The following is a 26987-nucleotide window of genomic DNA, read 5'->3' on the forward strand; positions in this document are numbered from 1 at the left end:
AACAAATCAAACAATATTGATTCTATATAAAGCAAAATCAATCAATCAATCATTAAGCATAACATCACTATTAAATATATATTATACCAATTTATACTCACGTCTAAAATAAAATACTGCGTGCTGGAATTGTTTGAAGAACAAAAAAATCAGAACGAGTCTGCATGACGCAAAAATAAGATGAGCTATTATCAGATCACGGTTTGGTGCAAATAAATATGATTCATGTTAATTAAAAAAAAAGTTTGACATATACACAAGTTTATATTTACAGAAGTGTAAGGTATATAAAATAAAAAGACTGGAAAAAAGCAATTTGTTTCTAAAAAAATAAGAAGAAAACAATATTTACTTATTAAACCAGACAACAAAACGTTTTTCGTGTTACAAGCATAATACTTCGGTTTAAGATAAATTACTTTATTACACTTTAGTTTATATGTTTAATAAATTACGAAATGATTAGATAAATCTTATGAAGAAGAATTTATTTAAAAATGAATTAGGATATATATTTTTACAGGAAAAATGTTACCATGTTATTAATAAATAATTCTAAGTTAAATCTGAAGTTATACTTCTTTAAAATATACAAATACGTGTACTCCAACGTTTAACAATAAACTCCTTAAAAATTATTTTTTTAATGTGCATTAATTTCATTTACTCTTATGTATTTTCTTCGAATAGATGTATCACTCGCTATTATTTCATGAAATTATTATTTTTAAAACAGAGAGGTTCACGAAAAATGTAACAAATTTTAAGGACATGTTCTACTAATAAAACTAAAGAAGAAAGTTCATATATACATAGATTAGGAAACACGTCGTTATCTAGTGATTCCCGAAAAAATGTTTCACCCTGATTTCTGCGCCTTCGTTAAAATTAAGCAAATCTGTATATCTTGTGGCCAAAATTAAGCGGTAAATTGATTGGTTTTATATAAATTGACCTGAAAAATTGGAAAAAATAAAATACAAAAAGGTCTCACAACTGTATTTTTAGGATTTTTCAAGAACTTTTGGGTAAAAGACAAAAAAATTTGGATAGAAAAAATGTATTTTATGTTTCGCGTAAAATAACTGTGTTAAATGAATAAAAACAGATAAAATTTAAAAATGCCTTGTAGAGAAGTTGAGTAAAATGGTATGAATAAAGTCCACAGATACTAAATATAAACGTAAAAATTGCGAAACATCTAATACAGAACAACCCTGTTGAAATACAGAAAGCAACGAAAAAACTGTTTGTCGACCAGAATATTGCATCCACTGTGAGCGAAGGATTTTTTCTGCAGTTTATTTAATTTTTTTTTTTTATTGTTTGTGTTTGCATTATTTTTTTTTAAATATTTAATTCTTTTGTTCTGTAATATTTGTAAATTTCAAAGTTTATTAAAAACATCAAAATGTGACAGATTTTGTTTTGTAATATTGAAAAAAAGTTTTCGTTCAACATCTAGCTAAACTCTGCCAAATTTTGATATGTATTGTTTTTAGTAAACTTCGAATTCATACGTTTGTGTTTAGTTTCTATGGATTTTACTTATATAATTTTATCCAGAATCAAATTTTCGACAATATTTAAAACCTATGTGTACTTATTGCACATTTAGCAAAGTTATTTTATACCACACAAAATATATATTTATCGACCGGTAAAAAACAAAATATATATTTATCTTTTGTTTTTTACCCCAAATTTCTAACTATTAAAAATACAGTTCTGGAGTTAATTTTTAATTTATTTTTTCAATTTTTCATGTTAGATTTCTTATTAAATCACAAAATTTACCGCTTAATTTTGTTCCAAAGAATTATAATTTAGCTTAATTTTACCGAAGGCGCAGAAGTCATGGAGGGCGAAATCTTTCGCAAGCAGACACTAGCTAACAAAGAATTTCCGTATCTATGTTTATAGGATCATTCTTTATTTTAACCAGTAGAAGAAGTCCTGCAAAAACATTCTTCGTGAATCTTCTGTACAATTATAACAAAAATAATACAACAGATTTTTTTTATCAATAATTTTGTACTTTATAATGCTATTCTGATCAAGCTTTTTTGACAGTTTCCTTTGATCCTTTGTGTAAAAGCAATATAAATAATTTTTTTTATTATTATCTGTGAATAACAATTTTACCATTCCTGTCGTAATCTGTATAATCAAATGACGTAAAGTAATTATTTATTTAAGTTACTAACTGACGTCTGATCAAAATTTTAATCTAATCACTCAGTCAAGAGATGATACGTAAGAATAGTGTTTATCAGTTAAATATACATTGCAATTATAATATTACAAATAATGATTAAACCTTAAAGTATTTTGTTTAATAAAATTTTCTATTTCTCGCGGTAATTAACAAAACAATTATTAACATTTCACAATAAGATTATTATAACTTATAATTTTCTTTCTTATTTGTATTAAAAATTACATCATACTATTTTGTAATATTACTATCACATATAATATTATCAAAGTTTAATTACTTGATAATGCAATACAATTTTAGGTTTAATAATTCGCTGTAACTTTAATTTAAGTTTCATACTGAGGTAAAATGAATTTTATGTATAGATGTCGAGCCTGAATGGTTAATTATTTTTAATTACATATACCTTCGAAAAGTTCATTCTAATATTTTAATAAAAAAATGTTTTTTTTTTTAATAAATAAAAATTTACGCTTAATTTTACATATGTACATGAACAGATGTGGAAACTTTTATAATAATACTTAAACAATCTATAACAAATTGAAACAATTATTTTTATTATGTAAGAATAATAAACAATATGTATGAATACTGATTGATAAATTCTGTATAGATGCTTCTTCAAAAATAAGACATAATACTTTAAACGTTTTTTTCGCTTTTTTTCTTTTTATATATTGAAAAGTAGAACTAAGTCACTCACGTATATACAGCCTGATTCAAGAACGAAAGGGAAATAATTTTGCAACTAATTCTAGCGCTTGAAAAAAGGGAAAAGTTCATATAAACTTATGTTCCGAAAACGCTTCGTTATAGAGTTACAGTTAGCGAAACATTTCGCCCGGATTTCAGTTCCCCCGTGAAAAGAGGTCATAATGAAATTTTTAAGGTGTTATATAAAGAGTAATTTGATGGTTTCTTAAGTTTTTTGCCATGAAAAATCAAATAAAACAAATCGCAGAATTGTATCTCCTGTAGATTTCATTATATACAACAAAAAACAGAAACTTTCGTGGGAAAACACGTTTTTGAAGTACATTAACTTTGTCAAATGACTAATAAATGCCTAAGAAATTTTTTGAATAAGAGCCACTATCACAATAGCAGCAGGTTATTATATTAACGCAGGGTAAAAATTTCCTACGATTCAATTTAAATCTTCTTGTACATATGTATACACTAGCCGGCCCGTCTAGCCAAAACCTGGAACCTCGGGGCTCAGGTCAGCCCAGGCGAATCCCGGAGCCAATTCAGGGGATCCTCGGGGCATAAGGGACCTACCCCATGGTCGTACAGCACGCTTCGCTAACCATTCCCAATTTTACAGGGAGACCGGCGCTCTAGACACCCGCAGACAGAGCTTACTTAGGTTGCCATTCCCATCTACTCAGAAGGCTCTGCTCCTTGGATTCCCGCTCTGTACGTTATCCTCATGGTTGTGAGAATAATATCGATAAATAATAATTATAGTATTCAGGCTTTATAGAAACCTGGAAAAGAAACTAAATTACCAAAGACAGAATAATAGTAACTATGGTAACTAAAGTTACCTTGACGATGAAGAATTCGTAACTTATTTCTTTGCCATCGTGGCAGAAATATAATAATGACGTAAAAGGATTAATCTATCTTTTCCTTAATGAATATCTTAAATTTACAACTTTACCATCCCCGAGGGCGAAGAAATAATGAATATTTTTTAATATCTTAACCTTCACGGTGGCTAGAGCCTCGGTCGTTGGCTTAAACCCTTTCCTGGAATAACACAAATGCATCCTGCAAATTTGAAAGTAATCGATCGGTTTGTTCTCGCATGATGCGACAACAGACTAACTTTATATGTGTGTATATATATATATATTTCCGAATAACTGTAATCTGTTAGATCCAGAGTGTACCTAAGGCATGCAAAAGTTAGTATTCAACCTACTAACAAATATCCCGTTAATTAGCAAAGAATAAAATTAGCAAAGAAATTATAACAGCACCCCATAGCACCTCCCAAAACAGCACCCCAGGGACACCCCATTTCTTACCAGTTTATTATGAAGAGTAATCTAGCCTCTCACGACGTGCTCGTACACCTCACCACTCTAGCCTTACACGCAATCCCTACGGGAAGCCCATTATTGTTAAAGAGAAATTCTTTAAATTTATTTAATATTATTTTATTTAACGTAAATTTAATTATATTATTTTATTATATTATTCATTTGAATGATTTCGATTCAAACCCAGCTCACACAATGATAGAGACTCACAGCTCACAGTTCATTAATTCAATTCATTAAAGTTTGTGCTTCCATCGGCAAACCTCCAATACTGCATGTATATAATTTTTTTTTCCGAGATGAAATGTCTTACCTTTTCAGTTATGCCTATAAAAACGGGTAAAAATTTGGTTGCGATTGATGGATTAATTTTTTTTTCCCCGAACAAACAAAACCCCTCTTCCTCTTTATGCAATAGTATAAATAATAAATATATGTATATATATATATATATATATATATATATATATATATAAATATTTTCTACCTCCTCCAGACCCCAAAACTACCGTCAGTTCAACAGCTTACATTTATATATACATATACATATATATATTTAACTTTCTTGTGGACACAATATCTGCCGTAATTTTGCGCCAATCACTTTCAAATTGATACATAAAATATGACGACCCAAAATCTCGTTTGAGTTTGTTAATGGGCAAAATCGAACCATAAGGATGGAAATGGGGTTTTTTTTGAAAAAAAACAAAAAATCGCTATAACTTTCTTATTAAGTAAAATATCCAATTCGTTTAAAGTCCTACTATTCTTGAAATAAGGGCTTAAAACTTATCTAAGTAAATTTTTTTGATATCACCAACCATTGGCCCAGAGGTTGGAAAAAATTGGGTTTTGAAGACAAAAAAACATCATACCTCCCTTAATAGGCACAGTATCAAATCGGTTTAAAGTGATCGTTAGTTCTGTAAAAATTACCTAAAACTTTTGTGTGTCACAATTTTTCATATGACCAACCCTTACGGCAAGGGATGACCAAACTTTTGTTGGAATTATAAGAATATGTCGTATTCTAAACATGTGAAACTTTTTTCAGATGCAGGTGGAAATCTTTTTTATCCCCTACTTTTCCTTTTTCCTGTTTAGCCTCCGGTAAATACCTTTTAGATAATTCTTCAGAGGATGAATGAGGATGACATGTATGAGTGTAAATGAAGTGTAGTCTTGTACATTCTCAGTTCGACCGTTCCTGAGATGTGTGGTTAATTGAAACCCAACCACCAAAGAACACCGGTATCCACGATCTAGTATTCAAATCCGTGTAAAAACAACTGGCTTTACTAGGACTTGAACGCTGGAACTCTCGATTTCCAAATCAGCTGATTTGGGAAGACGCGTTCACCACTAGACCAACCCGATGGGTTATTTATCCCCTACTTAGCACCGGTGAAATTTACCTCCGTCTTCCGGCGTGCCGAAAGGGATTTTTTATAATATTGTTAGGAATTCTATAAACCTAAGTCTGGAAAAACATTATTTTTGAGGTACAGCTTCAGTAATAAACGTACACGAAACTACGAATTATTCCCATAACTTATATACTCTGAAATTCACTATAGCCTCATTTCAGTAATAAAGCAGCAGGTAGAGATAGGTTTTCTTATCTAATCATAACCAGAAAATGAAGCGTTTGCGATTAATTAATATTGACGTAAACAATTTTCCTAATTTTACGACAAAATAACGTACGACTACTTACAAAATATAAAATAGCATGCATATTTAATATAAAATGTTGAAAATAATATAAAATGAAAAATGATGTAAGGTCACTTTCTTGTTGTGATTGTCGGGTAACGCTAAAAACCGGGCATAATACATTTTTACCTGTACTTCGTACGGATAACTAGTTATAACTAATATTTTTAAGATGGAGGCCGTCTGTTTTAAAACCCACATTCTTAATCATTCAAAGTTTCCGGTCTTGTGCCGACCAAACATTTGATCTGAAGAAGTAATAATACATTGATATTTTCTATAAATTGAACAGTCTTTGATTTTTATTTATCATTATTCTCACAAGCATGAGTTCAGTGAATACAGCGGGGGTCCAAGGAGCAGAGCCCTCTGGCTAGATAGATTATAAAACCTAAGGATGGCTCTAAATTACATTATAAAGCAAGTTTATTTATAAAATCCAGACATTTCCTCTTTACTATTACCGCAGTTTAGAGGAATCGCTTGATTTTATAAAAAATCTGTACAGCGGTTATAAATTACAAGGAAGAAAGCAAGCCAGAAAGATAAATTCAAATAGAAAGAAAACAAGATTAGCATTATGAAATAAAACTTTAATTCAAATAAACAATACACATAATCAGGGGATCTTGTCTCACAGTATTTATTCAACCTTGACAATTGTTTTTAAACAATTTTTTCTTAATCTTCGGTGAAATAAGATCCCAGACCGCAGCAAACTGGTTTTTTTTATATTCTCTTATTACTAGAAGGCTTCCGTTGTTTATTTTTCATCGTATAAAAACGTGCTAATGTATAATAATAATTATTATTACTATAAAATGAGTTTTAAGAAATAGAAAATTCACTAAAGATTAGATAATATGTAATAAACTGTAAATAACAGTTATAAAAATTTCAGTGACTGAGATATCTTTAAGACGAGAGACAGTAATCTGTTCCTTGCGCCTCTACAAACCAGAACTGTATTTCTACCCATCTTAACAGATGACGTTAGGCTGTGTCAGAATTATATTGTTGGTTTCTTACAAACATAGAAGTTAGTTCTCGCGGTGAATTGTACGGAGTACCCGCTCGTTCACCGAACTCGAAACCTATGATGGACCTAAAATGGGACCAACTCCGCTCAATTAGTACAGCGAGCCCAACGGCAGCAGGGAGGATTGATTCACCCTTATCTCGAGTGGTCAAGCTGAATACGTAATGTATTTTAGATTGATAATTGGGAATATCAGTGAATGAATAACAATAAACTTTGTTTACTGTTCTCAGTGTATGCAGCAGAAGAATAGCCGGTACCCTACAAAAGACTGTTTTTTAAATGAATTTTAAATGTAATAAAAACGTAGTCAATTTCGGTAATACCATGGGTCAAGTAGTCTCTACACTAACACAATATCAGTCCATTTCTTAAAATGTAATAATAAAACCCTTACAAAATTATTCACATTGAAAATATTCAGTTTATTTTTATCGTATTAACGAAAGTATACAACTAGATATAAAAATTCACTAGATTTAATACTGACTGTAGAGATTTTTATCGGCTTCAGTGTAGGCAGATGATAGCAGTGATACAATTTAGCTAAGAGGATTGAACAGCTTTATAAAGCCCTATAGGTCCAAACTGATTTTTCACTTGTTTGCCATACTACAACTGCCACAGGGAAACAGATGTTCCGAACGTACATAGTTAAATAATTTTATAAACTGGATTAAAAAAGAATTATGCAAGAAAGAAAAATTTTTACAATTAAAACTACCAAAAATTTCGGCCATCTGACAACACAAAAACCGCTTCATAACGCTTTGTAAGTTCTACATTCTACTTTTCCATAAAAGAAAATCGAGCTTACGTGATGAATTGCATTATACATGTATAATATTAGCTGTATGTGCGCTGATAAATTGTGACCTAAATAGTAATCTACTATTTTATTTGCTTTTTATCATAATATTTATTTGAATTAAGCTACAAGTAATGTTTATATAAAGGATAAAGTAAACATATAACTTAATATAAAAACAATAATAATAATAATTTATCAAAACATTTTAAACATATATATTAAATGTGATAAATATATATATGTTATATTGTTACATAAATTATTTTTAAAATGAAAGCATTAATTATTATTTTATTATTTATATCACATACAGCTTATGACAATAACCTTGACTGGATTACGAATAGGAATTTCATTCTTTTACCCGTATAAACACAACCTATCAACCCCCCACTATTATATAGATCTAAGTTATTTAATTATAACTCGCAGCTAAATTAAATTAAATGTAATTAAGAAATTATGAAGATAACAATTCACTATTTCGACAGTTTCAACACGCTTAGTAAGTATGTTTTAATAAAGATATTAACGTTAGTGAAAGAAAAAAAAATGAAATAAGACTTTTCATGGAATAGAAACAGAAAGATTATTTATATGATTTTACCCGATTTAATGGGTCCGGATTTATTAGTTATCATGGTTTCATACTGAACCGTGACAGAAGCACGATTAAAACATTTTCAAAGAACGATAAATTGTGTTAACCTCCGTATTTTCAGTATTCTGTTAGCTTCTGTTAATTCTGTTAACTCAACACAATAATCCATCTCATACTGAACTTAAAGTACACGATCACAATTTTTTCAGAGGCTTCTTTTAAATACCTTTTGATAAGGTAATATATTTTAAGAACATGCTAAATCTGTGGTTTTCAATACCTTGGTCAATTTATGTCGTACAACAGTGGGGTAAGAACCAGAATGAAATTAAATTAATAGATTATAAAACTAATTAAAAGCAACCTATTTGTAGAAAACTTTGTTTTCTAATGAACGGGGGTAAATAGCGTTAAAAGTAGTCGTTTCAAAAGCCGTATATAATACTGATTTTGAATCTTATCAGAAAGGACAGATGAATAAATATTTGGGAAATTGCTGAAAATTCTTTGTTTGAATTGTTTAAGTTTGTAAAGAAATAACTAGAAGAGAAACAATATTTTATCATCCACATCCAGACTCTAGAGTATGAAAAAATATCCTACGAATTCTAAATAGAACTTTACTATGGAGTATTTTCAAAATACAGCATTCAATTCCTTCGTAAAATTTCGTTCAATTTATACACCTTTAGTTTCAATTGTAACGTGTAAAGAAATTCAGTTTCTTCCTATTCATTATTTTGAAATCCGACCCAAATTAAAATTAATAGCCACTAACTTCCTAACAATTAATATGTTGGTCCCGCTTTCAAAGAGTAAAAATACAAAGAATTGAATAATATTTTTGTGTTATTCATTGTGTGTTTTTAAAAGTGTACAAAAATAAACAAAAAACCGCCACCGTTGAAAAATCCCAGACGCAAGAAACGCAAAAGGCGAAAAACCCCTCAAGCCGTTTTTATAAAAATAAAAAATCCCTTTCGACACGCCGGAAGGCGGAGGTAGATTTCACCGATGCTAAGTACGGAATAAAAAAGATTTCCACTTTAAAATTAAGAAAAACTTCAAATTTACTCAATACGAAATGGTTGCACGTGAAAAAAAGTTTTACATGTTTAGCATACAAGCCCCATCTTCTTACAACTCCAGCAACATTTTGGTCATATCTAGCCGTAAGTGTTGATCATATCAAAAATTGTTTTGACAAAATTTTCAGGTAATGTTTAGAAGACTAACGACCCACATTAAAACGATTCGATACTGTGTCTATTAGGGAGGTATGATTTTTTTTTATCTCTGAAAACTCATTTTTTTCACCCCCTGGGCCAATGGTTGGTGATATCAAAAAACTTTATTAGATAGGTTTTAGGCCCTTATCCAAAGAATAGTAAGTTTTAAGAACTTAAAACGAATTCGATTTTTTACTAAATAAGAAAGTTATAGCGATATTTTGTTTTTTTCGAAAATGGATCCCCATTTCCACCCCACGGCAAATTTATTACAGGACCAGCAAACAATCAGGGTTGACGGCCAATACTGAGGGACCACGAGAGAAACGAAGTACAATTGCGGCCTCGGTGACATCTGTGCTACTCTACGCGTGTCTAGCGTGGATAACAGCCCTACGCATCGGGAAGTACAATGCATTACTTGAGTCTATTCATTGGAGGCTGCTTCTGTGTACGACGTGCGCGTACAGGACAGTCTCTTATGACACGATCTGCGTCATCGCAGGAACTCCGCCGATAGATCTATTGGCGGAGGAGAGAAGCCTTTGGTTCAACGGAATGTCGAAAGCGGAGCCTAGGGCGAGGATCGTAAACGTCTGGCAGGCGAGATGCGTAGTGGGCCACCAGAAGGGCCGATGGACCCGGCTTCTGATTCCCGATGTGAGGGTGTGGGTGGGTCGTCGACACGGGGAAGTTGACTTCCGACTCACCCATTTCCTATCAGGCCACGGAAATTTCGGCAGTTATCTGCAGAGTTTTGAGATCAGAAGGACGGCGGCCTGAGGTACTGAGCGGGAGTGGACATTGCTGAGCACACCTGTTTGGCTTGGCTGTGACTGGTGGGAAGCTGCGAGGAACAGGCTTACGACGAACATAACACCGGATTCTGTTATTGGCCACACGATGCAGACCGAGGCGGGTTGGTTAGAGGTAGCCAACCTGGCACATAGGATACTGAAACAGAAGGCGGAGGAAGAAAGGTATATTAATAGCGATACTGAAATGACCTGTCCTGTTGGAGGTTATATTTTATCATCACACCGTAAATAATTTTATTGTAACGTTTCATAATACTGGTGTATAATAACCTTTGTAGTTTTGAATTTATTTGTGCAATATCTTAAATAGTAACGTGTATTTTTTCTTTCTGATGTTATGTTTTTATTGTACAGCAAATAAATATTGTAAAGTTTTAAAAATATTGGGGCATATTCTTAAATTCTAGATATATTGATAAAATCTCTCAATGAGAGCTTATTACTGCGGTTATGAAAAATTCCAAAACCCGAATTCTTTTGGCTTTTGTGTTTTTTTTAACACTTTTCGTCCAGTCAATAGCAATCGAAAACGGAGGTGCACAACTAGGTGTTACAACAATCCTAAATCTAAAATTTCAATATCCTACGACTGATCGCTTTTGAGTTATGCAAGATACGTACGTACGTTCAGACATCACGACAAAACTAGTCTAAAATGGATTCAGGGATGGTCAAAATGGATATTTCCATTGAAATCTGAAAACCGAAATCTTTCGCGATCACGGTACTTCCTTTACTTCGTACAAGGAAGGAAAAAGCTATTCTTTATAATGTTATAACTTTCCTTCTCATTTTCAAGAGCTGCTAAATATTTTTAGGTACTTTAATTTATTTGAATATTGCAAGTAAAAATAACTCTTATCACATAAGTAATTTCAATAGTTAGAAATTTAAAATAAATTGTAATTTTTAAAGAATTTTATAAACTTCCCATTTTTTTACCCGCCTCAATTTTTAAAAAAATATCTGTCTTTTTACCTTAAAAAAATACTGACAGATCTGTTACAATTCTCCTAAAAAATACTGACAGATCTGTTACAATTCTCCTAAAAAATTTCAGCTTGTTGAATATAACTAAAAAATAACCTGTTTCTTTTATACAAAAAAAAAAAAAAAAAAAAAAAAAAACCACAAAGGGCAAGCGATGTGAACACACAAAAAAAAATATTTTATTCTAACACTTACTATAAATCTAAAACAATTTAATATTAATTTCTAACCAACTTTCAATAAAACTAACGAAGATACATTAAGTAAAATTATTTACCAGAAAAAGGTCTATTTAAAATTATTAACTTATCGATAAACCACAAAAAAACCAGTTTGTAAGTTTTTTCATCAAAATATATCTTAGGCAATAAAAACATAAACTAGTTTTTTTAAAAATGAAAAGAAAAAGACACGTATAGAAAAAAGATATGAGAAAATTTCGTACTTCCCGAGATGTACGTGATGATGTAAAACGGAGACTTCAACGAGTGGTTAAAAAGAACGCGCTAATTCTGGAACACCAGTTCGCATTCGGTGACTTTAATGTTCTGAATACACGCAGTTTTATACAGACAACTTGCAATTATCTGGTGTGCACGTGAGAATCTGAAGAAAATAAAATTGAAGAACAAAAGAAAAGAGTCGTATGAAATATTTATTAAAATCAGTCTTTATACAATAATCCACATACGTTATACAAAAATTAATCTAAATATTACATTTTGTTATTCGCCACACTTAAACTGAATAGTTATGTAAAACGTTCAAACAAATACATACAAATATTAGTGCCGATTAAATGATGTTGAAAGCCATTTAATAATACACAAGTCTGTAAATTGTTAGGTGAATCTTTAATTTCTCTGCCAATATAGTAGCTTTGCCCTTTTTCCGTTATGATAGCTATAGCTGCATTATATTCCAGATAGATCAGAGTAGGTTGTGTGACCAGTTAAATAATTTTTGGACAAAAAACAAAAATTGCGAACCGACAGCAAATAAAATTTAAACAGCTGTGGACAGGACTCCATTTGTAAACCTTCCATCTGGAAACTTCTGCGCAACCCATGCAAGCACTATCATAGTTTATTTTTAGTTCAAATCTATCTGAAATCTTTCAAGACCACAGGATTTTATATTTATTCTGATTAAATTAACAATTCTCATGCGTAATATAGGAAGCGTAATGTAGAGCATAAAGAAAAGAGAAGTTATTAGAATTTTCAGCGTGTTACAACTAATACAAAACCAACTTGATACACGGAAAGCTACCAAAAACATTGCGTATCGAACAGAGTATCCACCACGACGAAGAACATTTTCAGCAAATTATTTAATTGATTGTAAATCGATTTTATTTTTTATGTTTTTATTTGTTAATTTTTTTAATATTTGATTTTTGTGTTTTGTAATATTGAAATTTTTTTTCGTTTAATTCCTAGTTAAAACTGTCACATTTTAGTATATTCTGTATTTAATAAACTACGAAATATTTACATATTTAGTTTCTGTGTACTTATTCATATCAATTTATTCTCTATAAATCGTTTAAAACTTTTAACTGTTTATCACCCATTTAACAAAGTTATTCTACACCAAACATAAAATAGTGCTTTTTAACTTTAATTTTTTTGTCTTTTACTCCAGATTTCTCGAAAACTATTAAAAATACAGTCCTGGACCTATTTTTTTTCTTTTTTTTAATTTTCCAGATCAGATTTCATATAAAACCACTAAAAACTTATCTCTTAATTTCGTTCTCAAAAATTACTATGTGGCTTAATTTTACCGATGGCGCGAAATCAGGGCCAACTTTTTCACCAGCTGACAGTCGCTAACTAAGCGTTTCCGAACCTATGTTTATATGAAATTTCTTCTTTATCTTTACCACTAGAACATGTGAAAAGTTGTTATATTCTTTGTGAATCCGACTATATTTTCTGAGCTAATGCTTATGATTATCATATTAGATCTTTAAATACAAAATTTGAACCCATTAATCAAAATTATTTGTAATCAACCAAGACGATGTTCTACTAAAACATTATATAAACAGTTCAGGGCGTTTCACCATAATTTAATATTATCATCACTTATCTATAAAGAATATTACATTTTTGATTTTTTGATTTGTACAAGTTTTCGACTTAAACGACAAAACCAGCAATTTCCATATTCCTTAATATAAAAGAACATTATTCGAGAGACTTGGCTATGTTTCAGGCGCAAAATAAGTATAATATAAACATACGTTGATAAAATATAACATAAATTTAAGAAAATTAGATTATCCAAATTTTAAAACATATTTACTATTACTTTGAATAATTTTGGTTGATTAATTAAACTGATATGGTCTTGAAGTTTCTGATTTTTTTGTAATTTATTTAATGATGATTATTTTACTGATGTATTGGTCATTTATTTGATACGTTTTTATTGAGATTTTATAAAGAAATTCATTTGTATTTCTGAATCAGTTTTGTTATCTGGCTCTCGCTAACCAGTACAAGACGTCTTTGCTGTATGCTACTTACATTATATTTTCATTCTTTAAACATTTTTGTAAAATAAATTATCTAGTATTACTGAATGAATAAATAAAAATATCTTACTCACCAATGCATTAGACGGTGCTGGTGCCTCAAAACGTTGCACTGAAAGAACTTTAAGCCCGTTACTTGTTCCATCTTGATCCTGATCCTCCGCCATTCTGAAGAATAAAAAATACGTAATAATCAATATTAATAATACCTTAATAGAAATGTATGTCTTTTTTAACATACTAAAAAAATTGAAAGATATGTGTCTCAAACATAATGATTGTTCGTCGACTCATACGTCATATCCGAAAATTCAACCACTCTCCATATTTATAAGACTTTCATATTTGACTTATTATGAAAATAGTGGAAGGGAGTGGTTTTTCTTTTTCTTTTTTGCTATGCCAATTATACGACCTCCTCTTCAACACGCTAAGCCCACTAAAAAGCTGTGATACTCAGCCTTAATTTAACACAGGCTCATTTAACAACAGAGACTGGCTGTAGAATGAATACTACTCTCAGAGAAATACTTTGATTATTGTATCTTGTACTGTAGGTGCTTTATTTGCATCAGAGTCACGAGAACTACTATGGTAACGTATTATTTTACAACAGTCAAATAATGCGTTTTACATTTTAAAAACAACGCTGATTGATGATTATAAAAATATAACTACATAATACTCGTATATAATTTAATTATCTACTTTTACAACATGTGGCACTATTAACAACATCTGCCGATGGATGTGTGACAATGAATTTTCTATAGTGTGAAAAATGCCAAGTTGCCTGGGAAGTCAACTCGGAGTGCAGCGCGCGAGTTAAATCTTCCGCAATCTACCATTCACGATGTTTTGAAGAAACTATTAAAATTGCACCCTTATAAATTGCAAATATTGTACCATATTACACCAGAAGATCACAATTATAGAAATCAATTTGTATGTTAAATTTGAAAAGATTGAAAGAATTGAAAATGATTATTGTTACATTAAAAACGTCATATTCTTAGACGAGGTTACATTTCAACTGTTTAGAAAATTGAACGCTCAGAACGTTCGAATATGGGAATCAGAGAATTCACGTTACATTTTACCGTATTATAGATTGCCGAAAAACTAATGTTTGGTGCGCACTGCTTCACGATCGTGTGGTTGGAACTTTTTTATTTGCGGAAACCGCAGTTAACGGGAATGTCTATCTGGAATTGTTAAAAGGATTTTGTTTACCTCAGCTTAAAGAGTTACAACCCGAAATCATATTCCAACAAGATGCAGCGCCGCAGAATTGGGTTTATTAGTGCGTAAATCCTCAACAACACATTCCCAAATCACTGGATTGGACGTGGTAGACCGATCGCTAAGCCACCTTGATCACCGGATATAATTCCGTATGATTTTTTCTGTGGGGTTTTATCAAGGATAATGTACATAAAACTCCTGTAGTGAATATTGATGACTTTAGGAGAGGATTGTTAACGCATTCCAACTCACAGATGTGAATGTGTTACAACGAACATGGCATGGAATTAATTACCGGTTGGATATTATGTGAATTACTAATGGTGCACACACTGAATGTCTTGGATTACAAGTAAAAAAACTTTCAGTTTTAACGTTACTAAATTCATATAGCCTTTTTTTTTATCTTAATAAATAAATTATTTCCTCGATATCAAATTTGTTCAGATAATTCTCGGATACCCGATATTTTTTTGATGACTTAAAGCAATGAAGTTCTTAACTTATGTGTGTATTTATTTTTGTTTTGTATTATCCAACAAGCCTTACCGAATCAAATTTTATTTTATTGGTTTGATTTTTACTTCCTTGTACGAAGTAAAGGAAGTATTGTGATCGCGAAAAATTTCAGTTTTCAGATTTCAACGAAAATATCGATTTTCGTGACGTCTGTACGTATGTATCTCGCAAACTCAAAACCGATTAGCCGTAGGATGTTGAAATGTTTTATTTAGGACTGTTCTAACAACTATTTGTGTAGCTCTCCTTTTGATTGTAATCGAACTGGACCAAAAGCGTCCAAAAAAGGTCCAAAATCCAAATAATTTGGATTTTGGACTTTTTCTTAACTGTAGTAATAAGCCCTCATTGAGAGCTTTTCAACGTACACGTATATCGTACGTGGTACTTATTTTCATTTGTTCTAGAGTTATAGCCAAATAAGATTTTAATTAATGAAATATTTTGATCTGACAAGGGAAAGGCACATCGGTAAATATATTGATTTATTAACAATTATTAACCACTGATTTAAAAAAAAATACAATAAATAATAATCCAATAACAATAAAAAAATTAATTAAAAAAATATCAGAAGTTATTAATGAAATAAAATTTTATGTACTTTACATTTAAAAAACAAATGTGTATATGTAATTTAATAGGAGTACAAGGAAGTCCGTAGTGGCCAGATTAATTTTTTAATTTTGTAAAGGGTATTTTTCTAGGGTATTAAATTCTTTTTATATAACTTAATGATTAATAAAATTTACTTATAATTCCGAATAAACTTTTATTTATTTACTAGCCGGTCAGGCGGAGGAGCCTCCTGGATTCCGCTGTGTTCGTTATACTAATGATTGTGAGAATAATACTGATAAATAACAATTAAAGCCTGGAAAGCTCTCATTTTTTCAACGTTTCTATGACCTTGACGTAGAAGCTCTCGAATGCTCCTGCTGTAAACAAAGATACAGCTTGAATCTGGGCATAGCGCTCTCGGACAGCAGCTAAACAAGAACCACGCACTTCAATTTTTTCAGAGAACCGAGATACTCTCAATGTTTTAGCAGACTTTGAATAATAAGAGAGATTATTTCTCTTTCTTTAAGGTATATTTTTATTAATTTTTGACAACCCAAAATTGAAAATCAAATTATAAAAATAAAAAATAATTAAAATTTTTTTTTAACCACCTTACCAGCAAAAAAATATGTATTTTCCCATGACATATTTTTTTTATTTTTCACCATTTTTGAGTATACTGTTGACACTCAAACAGTTATGACTGTATTCTCATTTTAATTTTTGACTTATAATATTTTTAATCTCCTGATGATGGCTTGAAAAACCCCGAAATATCTTGAAAAAATACATCTTTTCTTGCTGGTAAGGTGGTTAAAAAAATTGTTTAACAATTTTTTATTATTAAAATATATCAGCGGAAACCATGTTTAAGAAATTTAAATAATAAAAAACCCATAAAAGTTTGCTAATGTGCTAATTTAAGCTAATTACAATAATAAATTATAAAATATTTTAAATATTGAATATTTTACAGATTAGATTAGATGATTAGTATGTAGATCTACACTCGGAGATCTTTTTTCTGTTACCATGGTAACAGAAATATAACAAAGAAAAAGGATTAACTTTATTTTTAATTAATATCTTTAATATATTAACCCGCATTAGGAAATTCATTATAATTCTACTCATAGGAGATAATGACCAAGTCTGTAAGGTAAAAGTCTGTAAAGTTTTATTAAAATCTGTCCAGTAGTTTTTGCGTGATACGCGCACAGGGACAACCCTAGTTATCACTTAATTATATGTATAGATTATTTTTTTTTCTTTTTATACGATATATATATATATATATATATATATATATATATATATATATCTTATGTATAAGAGAATGTCCTGACTGATTCATTGACTCATAATCAACGTACAACCAAAACTATTATGGATAGAGACTTGAAATTTTCAGGGTACAATCGTATCTTTAAGTAGGCATGCACTAAGAAACGATTTTGCGAAATTTTTATTTTAAGGGGTTCAAATCGATAAAAAACTAAATTTCGTGTTAACAGCGCTAACTGTTGGACGTAAAAGCAACATACGCTATACTAAATATTTTACGATTCCATTACTATGTTTCTGATATGTCTGTCCGCTATAGACTAAAAAACTACTGGACCGATTTACGCGCGGGGAATAAGGGAGAAAGGGAAAAATCGAAAAAGGTAAAAGGGAAAATGGGGAAAAGAAAAAGGGAAAAATGGTAAAAGTGGAAAGAGGAAAGAGGAAGGGGGAATGGCAAATGGGAAATGGGGGAAGATGAAGGGGAAAGGGAATTAATGGAAAGAGAAACGGGAGAAAACGGGAAGGGAGAGCGAAGTGAGCCATGACCTTCTGATCGTAACGGGAAGCGCAAGTAACCATAGAGCACGGGCGAAGCCGCGATGGGGTGCTAGATTTGGGATTGTTATAAATTTTTTGTTTATCTTTATCGGACTTTTATATTGAACTATTTTAATTCATTCATAAAATGGATTGGTCTATCAAATATTGTTCAATTTTCTTATCTACCTTTTTTCGTTTTCCTTTGTTTAAGTTTTGGGCAAAAATTCATTGTTTATCGTATATTCCTTCGGTATTTTTCATAAAAATTTTTATTATCGTTTTATCAGGATTTAATGAAAATTTAAACATAATATTGGTGATTAAATATTTTTTATTTATAAAAAAATAAGTTTGCTATTAAAAAAGCACTGCGAGTGAAGCTGCATCTATATTGTGGGCGAAGTCGCGACGGGGTATGCTAAAATATATATGTGTGTTTTTTTTAGGTCAGTATTTCAAATACAAGCATTATTTTTATAGTACATATTATAATACACACGAAATTGTTTCTAATAAATTGTCACACACTATTATTACTGTTTCATCATTTTTTTCCAAACTAAACTTTTTAATATTAAATAAGTGACAGTAATTTAACTCGCAAAGTATTTTACTCAAATGAAAACACTTACTTAAAAAAAAGAATAAGAAATTTTTTAATGGATCTTTTAGAAACGTATTTTCGAATACCAACCAGCAACTCTTTTGTTTTGATTGTTTTTTTTTTTTTTATTTTAAGTTATTTTATTTTGTTTCTGTTTTAGTTGTTTGTCTTTACAGTTGTATTGCATGGCGGAATCTTTGCTTTTATCAACTTGCTATAAAGCTAATCACAATATAAATTAGTTGTTCATTACCTCCCTGCTTGTCGGAAATAACATTGTAAGACATTATTTCTGAAACAAATGGCAATTTACTTTTTACAGCGTTTTATTCTTTTAAAGCACGACGACAATTCTATTTTTCTCTCGCTTCTTCTTGCATTTTATCGGCCGCACACGGCTCTTGTAAGCCTTCAAAGAAGTTAAATCTGGATTGAATTGGTCGGTGATTATTTATTTCTTTGTTATAAACAGAACGTTAACAGAGTAGCTACATTCTCTTGAAAGAATTAATATTTTAATTTAAAATATTTGGTTTATATTTTATTACGAGTATTTTATCACAGTATTAATCATTTTCATAATTTTATATTGCAACAGAACACAAATGAAGAGTTAATGGATTATATTACATAAAGGGCAAACACAGCTAATAGATTTTTATTTTATTTATTCGCTAATACAAATATGTCTACGTTAATTGTAATTACTACATGATACCAAATAACCGTAAATGTTGTAGACGACTTATCGTGAATCGTACAAAATTTCAAACAATGACATTGCTATTTTTAAGAATACCATGTCCTATGCCAGCCAGACTTACTAGATAAAATTAGGAATGAAATGATTTAAAGTTGCCGTCTTCACAGAAATGAATTTACTTTTTCCTATCAGCATGTCAAGTTCACCGAAATGTATATGATAATCAGCTCTAGAAGCGACACCTTCATTCCATTCAACACAGGGACTGGCCGTGTATTGAATGATTAATATCAGAAAAAGCAACTTTTGTGTGCTTTTTTATCTAACAAGCTTTACATGCGTCGCAACCATAACAAAGACTGTGGACGATAGAATAGAGCAGCAAATTTATATATAGAATGATCACGAAGAATGTAAAAAACTTTCAGGACATGTTCTACTGGTGAAAATAATGAAGAAATTTTATATAAAAAAAGATTCGCAAACGCTTCGTTAGCGAGTGTCGGCTGCGAAAGATTTCGCCTTGATTTCTGTGCCTTCCGTAAAATTTAAGTCGGACTTTAAATTATTATTTGTCCTTATTTTTTGTGGACTTTATTCATACCATTCTACTCATTTTAAAACTTTTATGTGCTTATTACCCAATTAACAAATTTATTTAACGCCAAAAATAAAGAAATAATGTATTTTCGACTCCTTTTGTATTTTACGTCTAGACTTCTCGAAAACTATTAAAAAAAAAAAAAGCGTGTATGTACTTATGTACGCAAGTAAGAAGTTATACTTCTTTGGCGTGAATAAAAAAATGATTTTTTTACGCATTCGAAACAAATTCGATTTGAGTCAAACGATGACATCAAATACCATGAATAAAGATTTGAATAAATAACACGTTCGTTTTGGGCATCTTGAAAACTAAAAAAAAATTAAAATTACACGTTAGAATCTTTCAAATGAAGGCAGTTAAAAAAATATAAATATATATATATATATATTTATACATAAATTTTGCAAAAAATAATATTAAATCGGACGATTCAATAAAAAAAAAACAAATTTAAATATGCTTTATTTATTATTTAAATTTCTTGATTCAACATTCATAATATTTATTTTCCTTCAATTATATTCATTAAAATTAATTTTGTAAATTGATGAATTAACTCAACATATAATAATAAAATAAATTTCCTTATTTATATATGAGCAACCTTGCAAATAGTACAAGTGGATAACTTGGATAATTTCAGACCGAAAAGAAAATAATAATCATAATAATAAAAAAAACTCTCACTAAAAACTAACTTCATGGCGCGTTACATCAGCGCGCGCAACTTCCGTAACTTGCTGAAAATACACTGTGATCAGTTTCTCCTGACGCGACAAAAGAAGAATAACTTCAATATAATTGTGGGATTTATTTTTTTCAATTTTTCAGGTTAGATTTCGTATACTAGATTCGTTAGATTTCATAACTACTAAATTCAAAAAAATTCTGAAATTTATTCCAATTAAACAACACAAATTAAAATGTATTCTTATAATATGTATATTGTGTTAAATTTAAAAATTATTATGTTGAATTCTTATTTATTTCTGTAGAAAATAGAGTACCGCAGAACTAAAATGTACTATGCATTAAAAACACGAATCTGATTGATAAATAAATCCCGCTGAATTTTTATCTGAACGAAGAACGGGTATTTATCTTATACTATATTTTATTAAACAATTCTCCGGGGGGGTGAAGGATTCAGAGGACATACATAAAGCGTGACCTGATCGGCTAATATATATCGTTTCATACTGTAAACCAGTTTATGTGTCCTCAGTCCCAGCCAGGAAGCAATATACTCATATATAAAACGCCACAGAAAAATGATATTATTTGGTAAGACATATATCATTCGATCTGAATAGATAATAAAACAAAAAATAGTAAGTAGATAAACATATAAAATATTATTAGAATTAAATTTATTATGTAATATTTCGGCTTAATTTTTTAACTTATTTTTTTTTCATATAATAAACTTTTTTTTAAAAACTAACTTCAAGAAATTTGTATTCAAAATTAAAATCAAATAATTATAAGCTCGGTAGTAACACTTAACTTGTAATCGACTTCAAAAAATTGAAATTTAAAGAACTGATAGTATTGGTTTCATTGATGAAAAAAATATATATATATCATAATACACTTTGTACAGACCATGAAAGATTTTCAATACAACAATCTTCCACTTAAATTATCTGAAACAAACTTGTTGTGGGATCATAAAAGTAATTTTCTTCAATAATAAAAAAAATCATCGTAATATTTATATTTATTTGAGTGTTTAAATACATAAAACTTGACTGTAAATTGTCTTATCTTTAAAAGTTGTTACAAAATCGACAAGTGGAATCAAAGATTGATAAATGTATACAAATCACAATGAAAACCACATTTCTTAAAATTAGGCATATTAACTTACTATCTAAAAGAGACAAAACCTTTTGATTAATAAAATCATATTCATAATTTTATTCGCGCGCAGACACACGTGCGCGCGCATATTTATGTAGTTTCGGAAATGTAACTTAATTTATAAATACAGAAGCGCGTTAAATAAAGATATCAAGAAGAAGATATCAACAAGAAATTTAATTTATGACAAACGAAGAGGGAAATAGTAGAAGCTGGTCCAAGATATTTTAAATAAATCAAACATTCCGGAATTTTTTTTAATGTATTTATGTACGGTTTATATAAGCCCTTTTTGTATAAGCCTTTTTTAACCTTACATAAGCCTTTTTTTAACTTTCTTAAGGTAAGTGCCAGCAAATTTTCTATCTTTTATCTTCTTCATCCATCCTTCTATATCACTGTAATGACCTTCCTGTAATCTCAGTTAAAATGGCTATTCTTTTCTCCTCTTTCCTTATATCTCTCCTTCAATCATCCTTTATCTGAATATTTTTTTCTTGAATACATGCCAAATCCATGCAATTTCCTTCTATTTATTAATATCATCAAATATTTTTCCCCTCTCTTCTTTTAATAATTTTTGCTTCTCGCTAAACCACTTATTTCCTTACATTTCAAAGCGTAATAATTTTTTTCTTCAATCTGACAATCCGTTTGTCTTCTCTTAATAAAAATAAACTCTAAAAAAAAAATTGATGTAGCTCTTCCTCAAGTTTATCGGTATTAATAATTTCTTAAACTTATTTCGAAAAGTATTTTGATTTACCATTGTAAAATGCTATTTTTTGTTTCCTCTATAAAACTTATATTAAGATTACTAAGTATATTATACAGAATACTATTAATATTTGCACCAAAGTTCCTTTTTACCTAAACAGGTATATTACAATTATAAAATAAAATCTTACACTGATTTACTTATTTTTCAATGTAATAAAGTAGGATTTTTTATCTATTACATTTTTATAAAAAAAAAATTATTTTTAATACATTTTTCTAATAAAAAAAAAGTTGACAGCAAATTTTTATACGTTCCTGGCACTGGTTTATTTACTCTTATGTAATTAAAAAATAATAGTACATGAAAAAAGTTTAAAAAATTCCAAAAATCGGTATTTTTAAGCTTAATAGTTAAGATATTTTTAAACTTTAAATTAATAGTTTTTAATATAAACGGTGGTAAAAAAAATTAATATTAAAATTATTTCCCCACCAACTTTGATAATGCCTTCAAAGTATTTTGTTTTGGACCACTTGCACTACTGCAGTGCTTAGGAAATCGTGAAAAAATTGGTTAAAAATTATGCAAAAAAGATAGCCTTTACGATTTTTGGGAAGTGGTAAAATATTTGGGGAATTTAGGAGGAAAATATATTTTTAAATAATAAGATAAACATGTATTCATGTGTTAAGCTTAATACAAAGTGGTTATATTTGCAAAATTTTGAGAAAACTGACCACAAAGAAACTATTTCTACCGCACTCCCTGGAGATAAGTCCAAACTTTTACCATCAAATTGCCCCATATACTCGAGAATCAATACCATATTTCAACAAAATCGGTTTATCCAGTGAAAATTTATTAAACTTCAAACACCCTACGTACGCAGGAAGTGACTCCTTTTTTTGTTTTGTTCCTGGTTGATGAAAAATCGATAAATACAAAAAAATACTCCATTTTTTGACTGATCACCATAGTTTTCTTCTTGCAGCTTAGTTCTAGAGCTATAATACCAGGAAAGTAAAATTTTTCATTAATAAAAAAGTTAGCATTTTATTTCTGATTGTTTAATATATTAACTCTTTTTAAAAATGAAAACTTCGTTCCTTATAATGAAACCTGCATGTTTTTACACTTATTTTTACCATAAATTATGATTAATTTTAAAAATCGCCCGAAAAACAACCTTCTCAAATATTAAATTTAGATAAATTTAACATACAATGTATTGTTTCAGGTTCTTTTACACTTATAAAAATTTTAGAAATTACGAGACAAAAAAATATTAAAAATAAAAGCCTAAGGCGTTAATTATATCTATCTACTGGTCCCTGTGGTATAAAAATTCTTACTGATTAAAACGAAAGACTATAAACTCATAAAAAAATAATAAATAAACAAAATCATATTATTATATGCAACTTTAAATAATAGTTTTTAATATAAACGGTGGTAAAAAAAATTAATATTAAAATTATAAAAGTGATAGATAAAAATAAATTAATAAAACCTGATGAGAAGCGTAATACTAAACAAGGAATGTAGGTTTTATGAACAGGCTGTGTTAACGCAGTGGAAGACATGCAAATTTCGGCCCACATTCCAGACAGTGAGTCACGAAGACAAAGATAGAAAACATTACTTCTTTTCTTTTCTTTATCGCACCACAAACAATCTCCAATCACATATAAACATAGTGAGAGAGAGAGAGAGGTAGTGATAATGACAAAGAGATTGCGGCGTGGGTGATATTGAACATATCATATTTCACAGGTAATAATAATAATAATAATAATATTTGTAAGATAATTATAATAAGCTAAACTCAGGGATCATACACATGACATCAATTCATACAATCTACCGTTAGTAAAATTATCATTGCAACTGGAGATAATAATGAGAATAGTAAAATTACTTTTAACGAGCTATCACATTTTCCGATATGTAAACACTCATAATCCCCTCCCTTTCTTCTTCGCCATATATTTATAGAGCTGAACTAATCCAACTTATAATACTAAGTTTATGTAGGTGGAGTAATAGTGTCTCTAACTTTCATCCAATAGATTATCTGTATTCGAATCCCGATCAGGCTTGCCATTTTTTTATGCGATAAAAATATTTGTACCATTTTTCTACTCGTAAACTTTAAATTAACATTTAAAACAATTATATCGCACAAAAAAATTAATTAATTAATTAATAATTTAATAAAATAACTCGGAACACAATTTCTGTAAACTCTACTGAATACTTCCATCTCGTTAAAATTAACCCCTTTTTTCCTCAAGATAACGTCGAAAATAATTTTTACTTCCCTGGCATTGAAGCTATGCTGTAAGAAGGAAAGTATGGTAATCAGTCAAAGAATGGGGTATGAGTTTTTGCATTTTTCGAAGTTTCTTCGACCCAAGGATTCCAAAAACAAAGAAAAAGTGGGGGGGGGGGGTAATTTTCGTACGTCGTACGTACATACATTTTTTGGGGATCAATTTTCTCAAAATATTGTAAGCAAAACCTCACTTTATATTAAGATCAGTACATGCGTGCATGCTTATCTTATTATTTAAAAAAAAACATTCCCCAAACTTCTTCCTTCCTCAAAAATCGATAGATATATTTTTATTTATTGCATACTTTTTAACCCATTTTTTTAGTGTCTTCCTAGACATAGTAGTCGCTTGGCAAGCGACCAAAAAAAAATATTGTGGTAGGGAAGTTGTTCAAAGTTTAAAAATAACGATTTTTTTAATTCTTTTAAAAAAGGAAATCTTAGGGGTAATAATTCTAAATCTATTAAATCTATTGGTTGTTCATTTTTTAGTGGAATATTTTTTTTTTTAATTTCTTCCATTTAAAACAGTAATCGTAAAAAAATCAAAAAAAATTTCTTGGTAGATGTTTTTGAAAGTGGAAAACCAGAAAAAATAAAAAATACTGATTTTTTGAATTTAAAAAATTTGTTTGACTAATTACACATATAATGATATTTTTTTTAAAAAAAGCTTCATCATAAAATACCACCCCCCACCCCAAAAAAGACTTAGGTAATTTTTTCATGTATAATTTTTCAACTATATAAGAATAAATAACCAGTGCCAGGAAAGTATTAAAACTTTGTTGTCAGCTTTTTTCAATAATTATTCCTGTCTAAAATAATTATTATTTGACAAATGGCTGATAACTGAAAAATCCATTGTCAAAAAGTATCTAAAATGGTTCAGAATGTTGACGTAAGATTAGTTTTCTTCTTCTTTAGTTAACAATCCTCAGATTGGTTTGTGGTGGTCCTCCATTCTCTTCTACTCTGCGTTCTCAGTTTCATCTCCTCAAGGGAAATATATCCGAAATCAGTAACAATTTAACCTGTTAAATTGTTAATCATTAATAATTTGTCCTCTTCCTCTTTTCCCTTCAATGTAACCTTCTATTATTGTGTTTAATAAGCTCTCGAAACGAACAATACGGCCAATAAATTCACTTATATCTCATCTTTTCACAATATTTTGCCAAAAACTTTTTTTAACAATTCTCTCCAAAATCTCTTCATTACTGACCTTATTGATCCATCTCACTTTACTTTATATACCTCCTTTAACACCAGTCTTCCAGTCTAGTCCAGTCTTCCTTTCCAGTCTTTCCCTCTGCACTGTTCCCATCGTCCACGACTCACAACCATACAGAGTTACACTATAAAGATTAGTTATTAAGTGATTAATAAGGAATAATTCTTATATTGTTTTTTCTTGGCTTGAAAAGAACCTAAATTACAGGTAATTTATAAAACAACAGAAGGGTAATTTAATTTAAATTTTCTTCAGGTTTTTGAGAAAAAGTTTCCGCTATGATACAAAAAAAAATCCCTTTCGGCACGCCAGAAGGCGGAGGTAGATTTCACCAGTGCTAAGTAGAGGATAAAAATCTTCTTTTGAGAAGAAAACTGAGATTTATTCATTAAGCTTAGAAAATTCTTAAATTGTTATGTATTCACTACATTCAGTTCTGTGGCCTTTACTTACTACTGTAGTTAATTTATTACAAATTCGACAAAAAAATCAATGAAATTAAATAAGATAAGCGTTTAAGATAAGATTTTTTATATTTCAATTCATGCACATTTGCTTTATAAATACTCAACTATTTAATAAATTAAGATAAATTTTCATAACTAATATTTTTGAGACCGCGGAACACAAAAATCTTTGAGGCCGAACGCGGATTGAATACCCATGATGTAGATTATTTAAAAAGCTGGTGTGGAATATATTTTCGAACGTATAATGGAAACTTAGTGTTATTAATAG

General features: G+C 29.7%; 1 protein-coding gene across 2 annotated transcripts in view; it reads right to left on the reverse strand.

The window, feature by feature from the left end:
• chas (chascon) overlaps positions 1-26987 on the reverse strand; it is a 765027-nt gene that overhangs the window by 566485 nt on the left and 171555 nt on the right. For both annotated transcript variants that reach the window (XM_075364192.1, XM_075364193.1), the window contains exon 2: positions 14102-14195. In XM_075364192.1, coding sequence (XP_075220307.1) covers positions 14102-14194 — 93 coding nt within the window. In that variant the 5' untranslated portion in view covers position 14195. The remainder of the gene's footprint in view (positions 1-14101; positions 14196-26987) is intronic.

The sequence above is a fragment of the Lycorma delicatula genome, chromosome 4 (assembly GCF_047948215.1).
Source record: "Lycorma delicatula isolate Av1 chromosome 4, ASM4794821v1, whole genome shotgun sequence".
Lineage (NCBI taxonomy): Eukaryota > Metazoa > Arthropoda > Insecta > Hemiptera > Fulgoridae > Lycorma > Lycorma delicatula.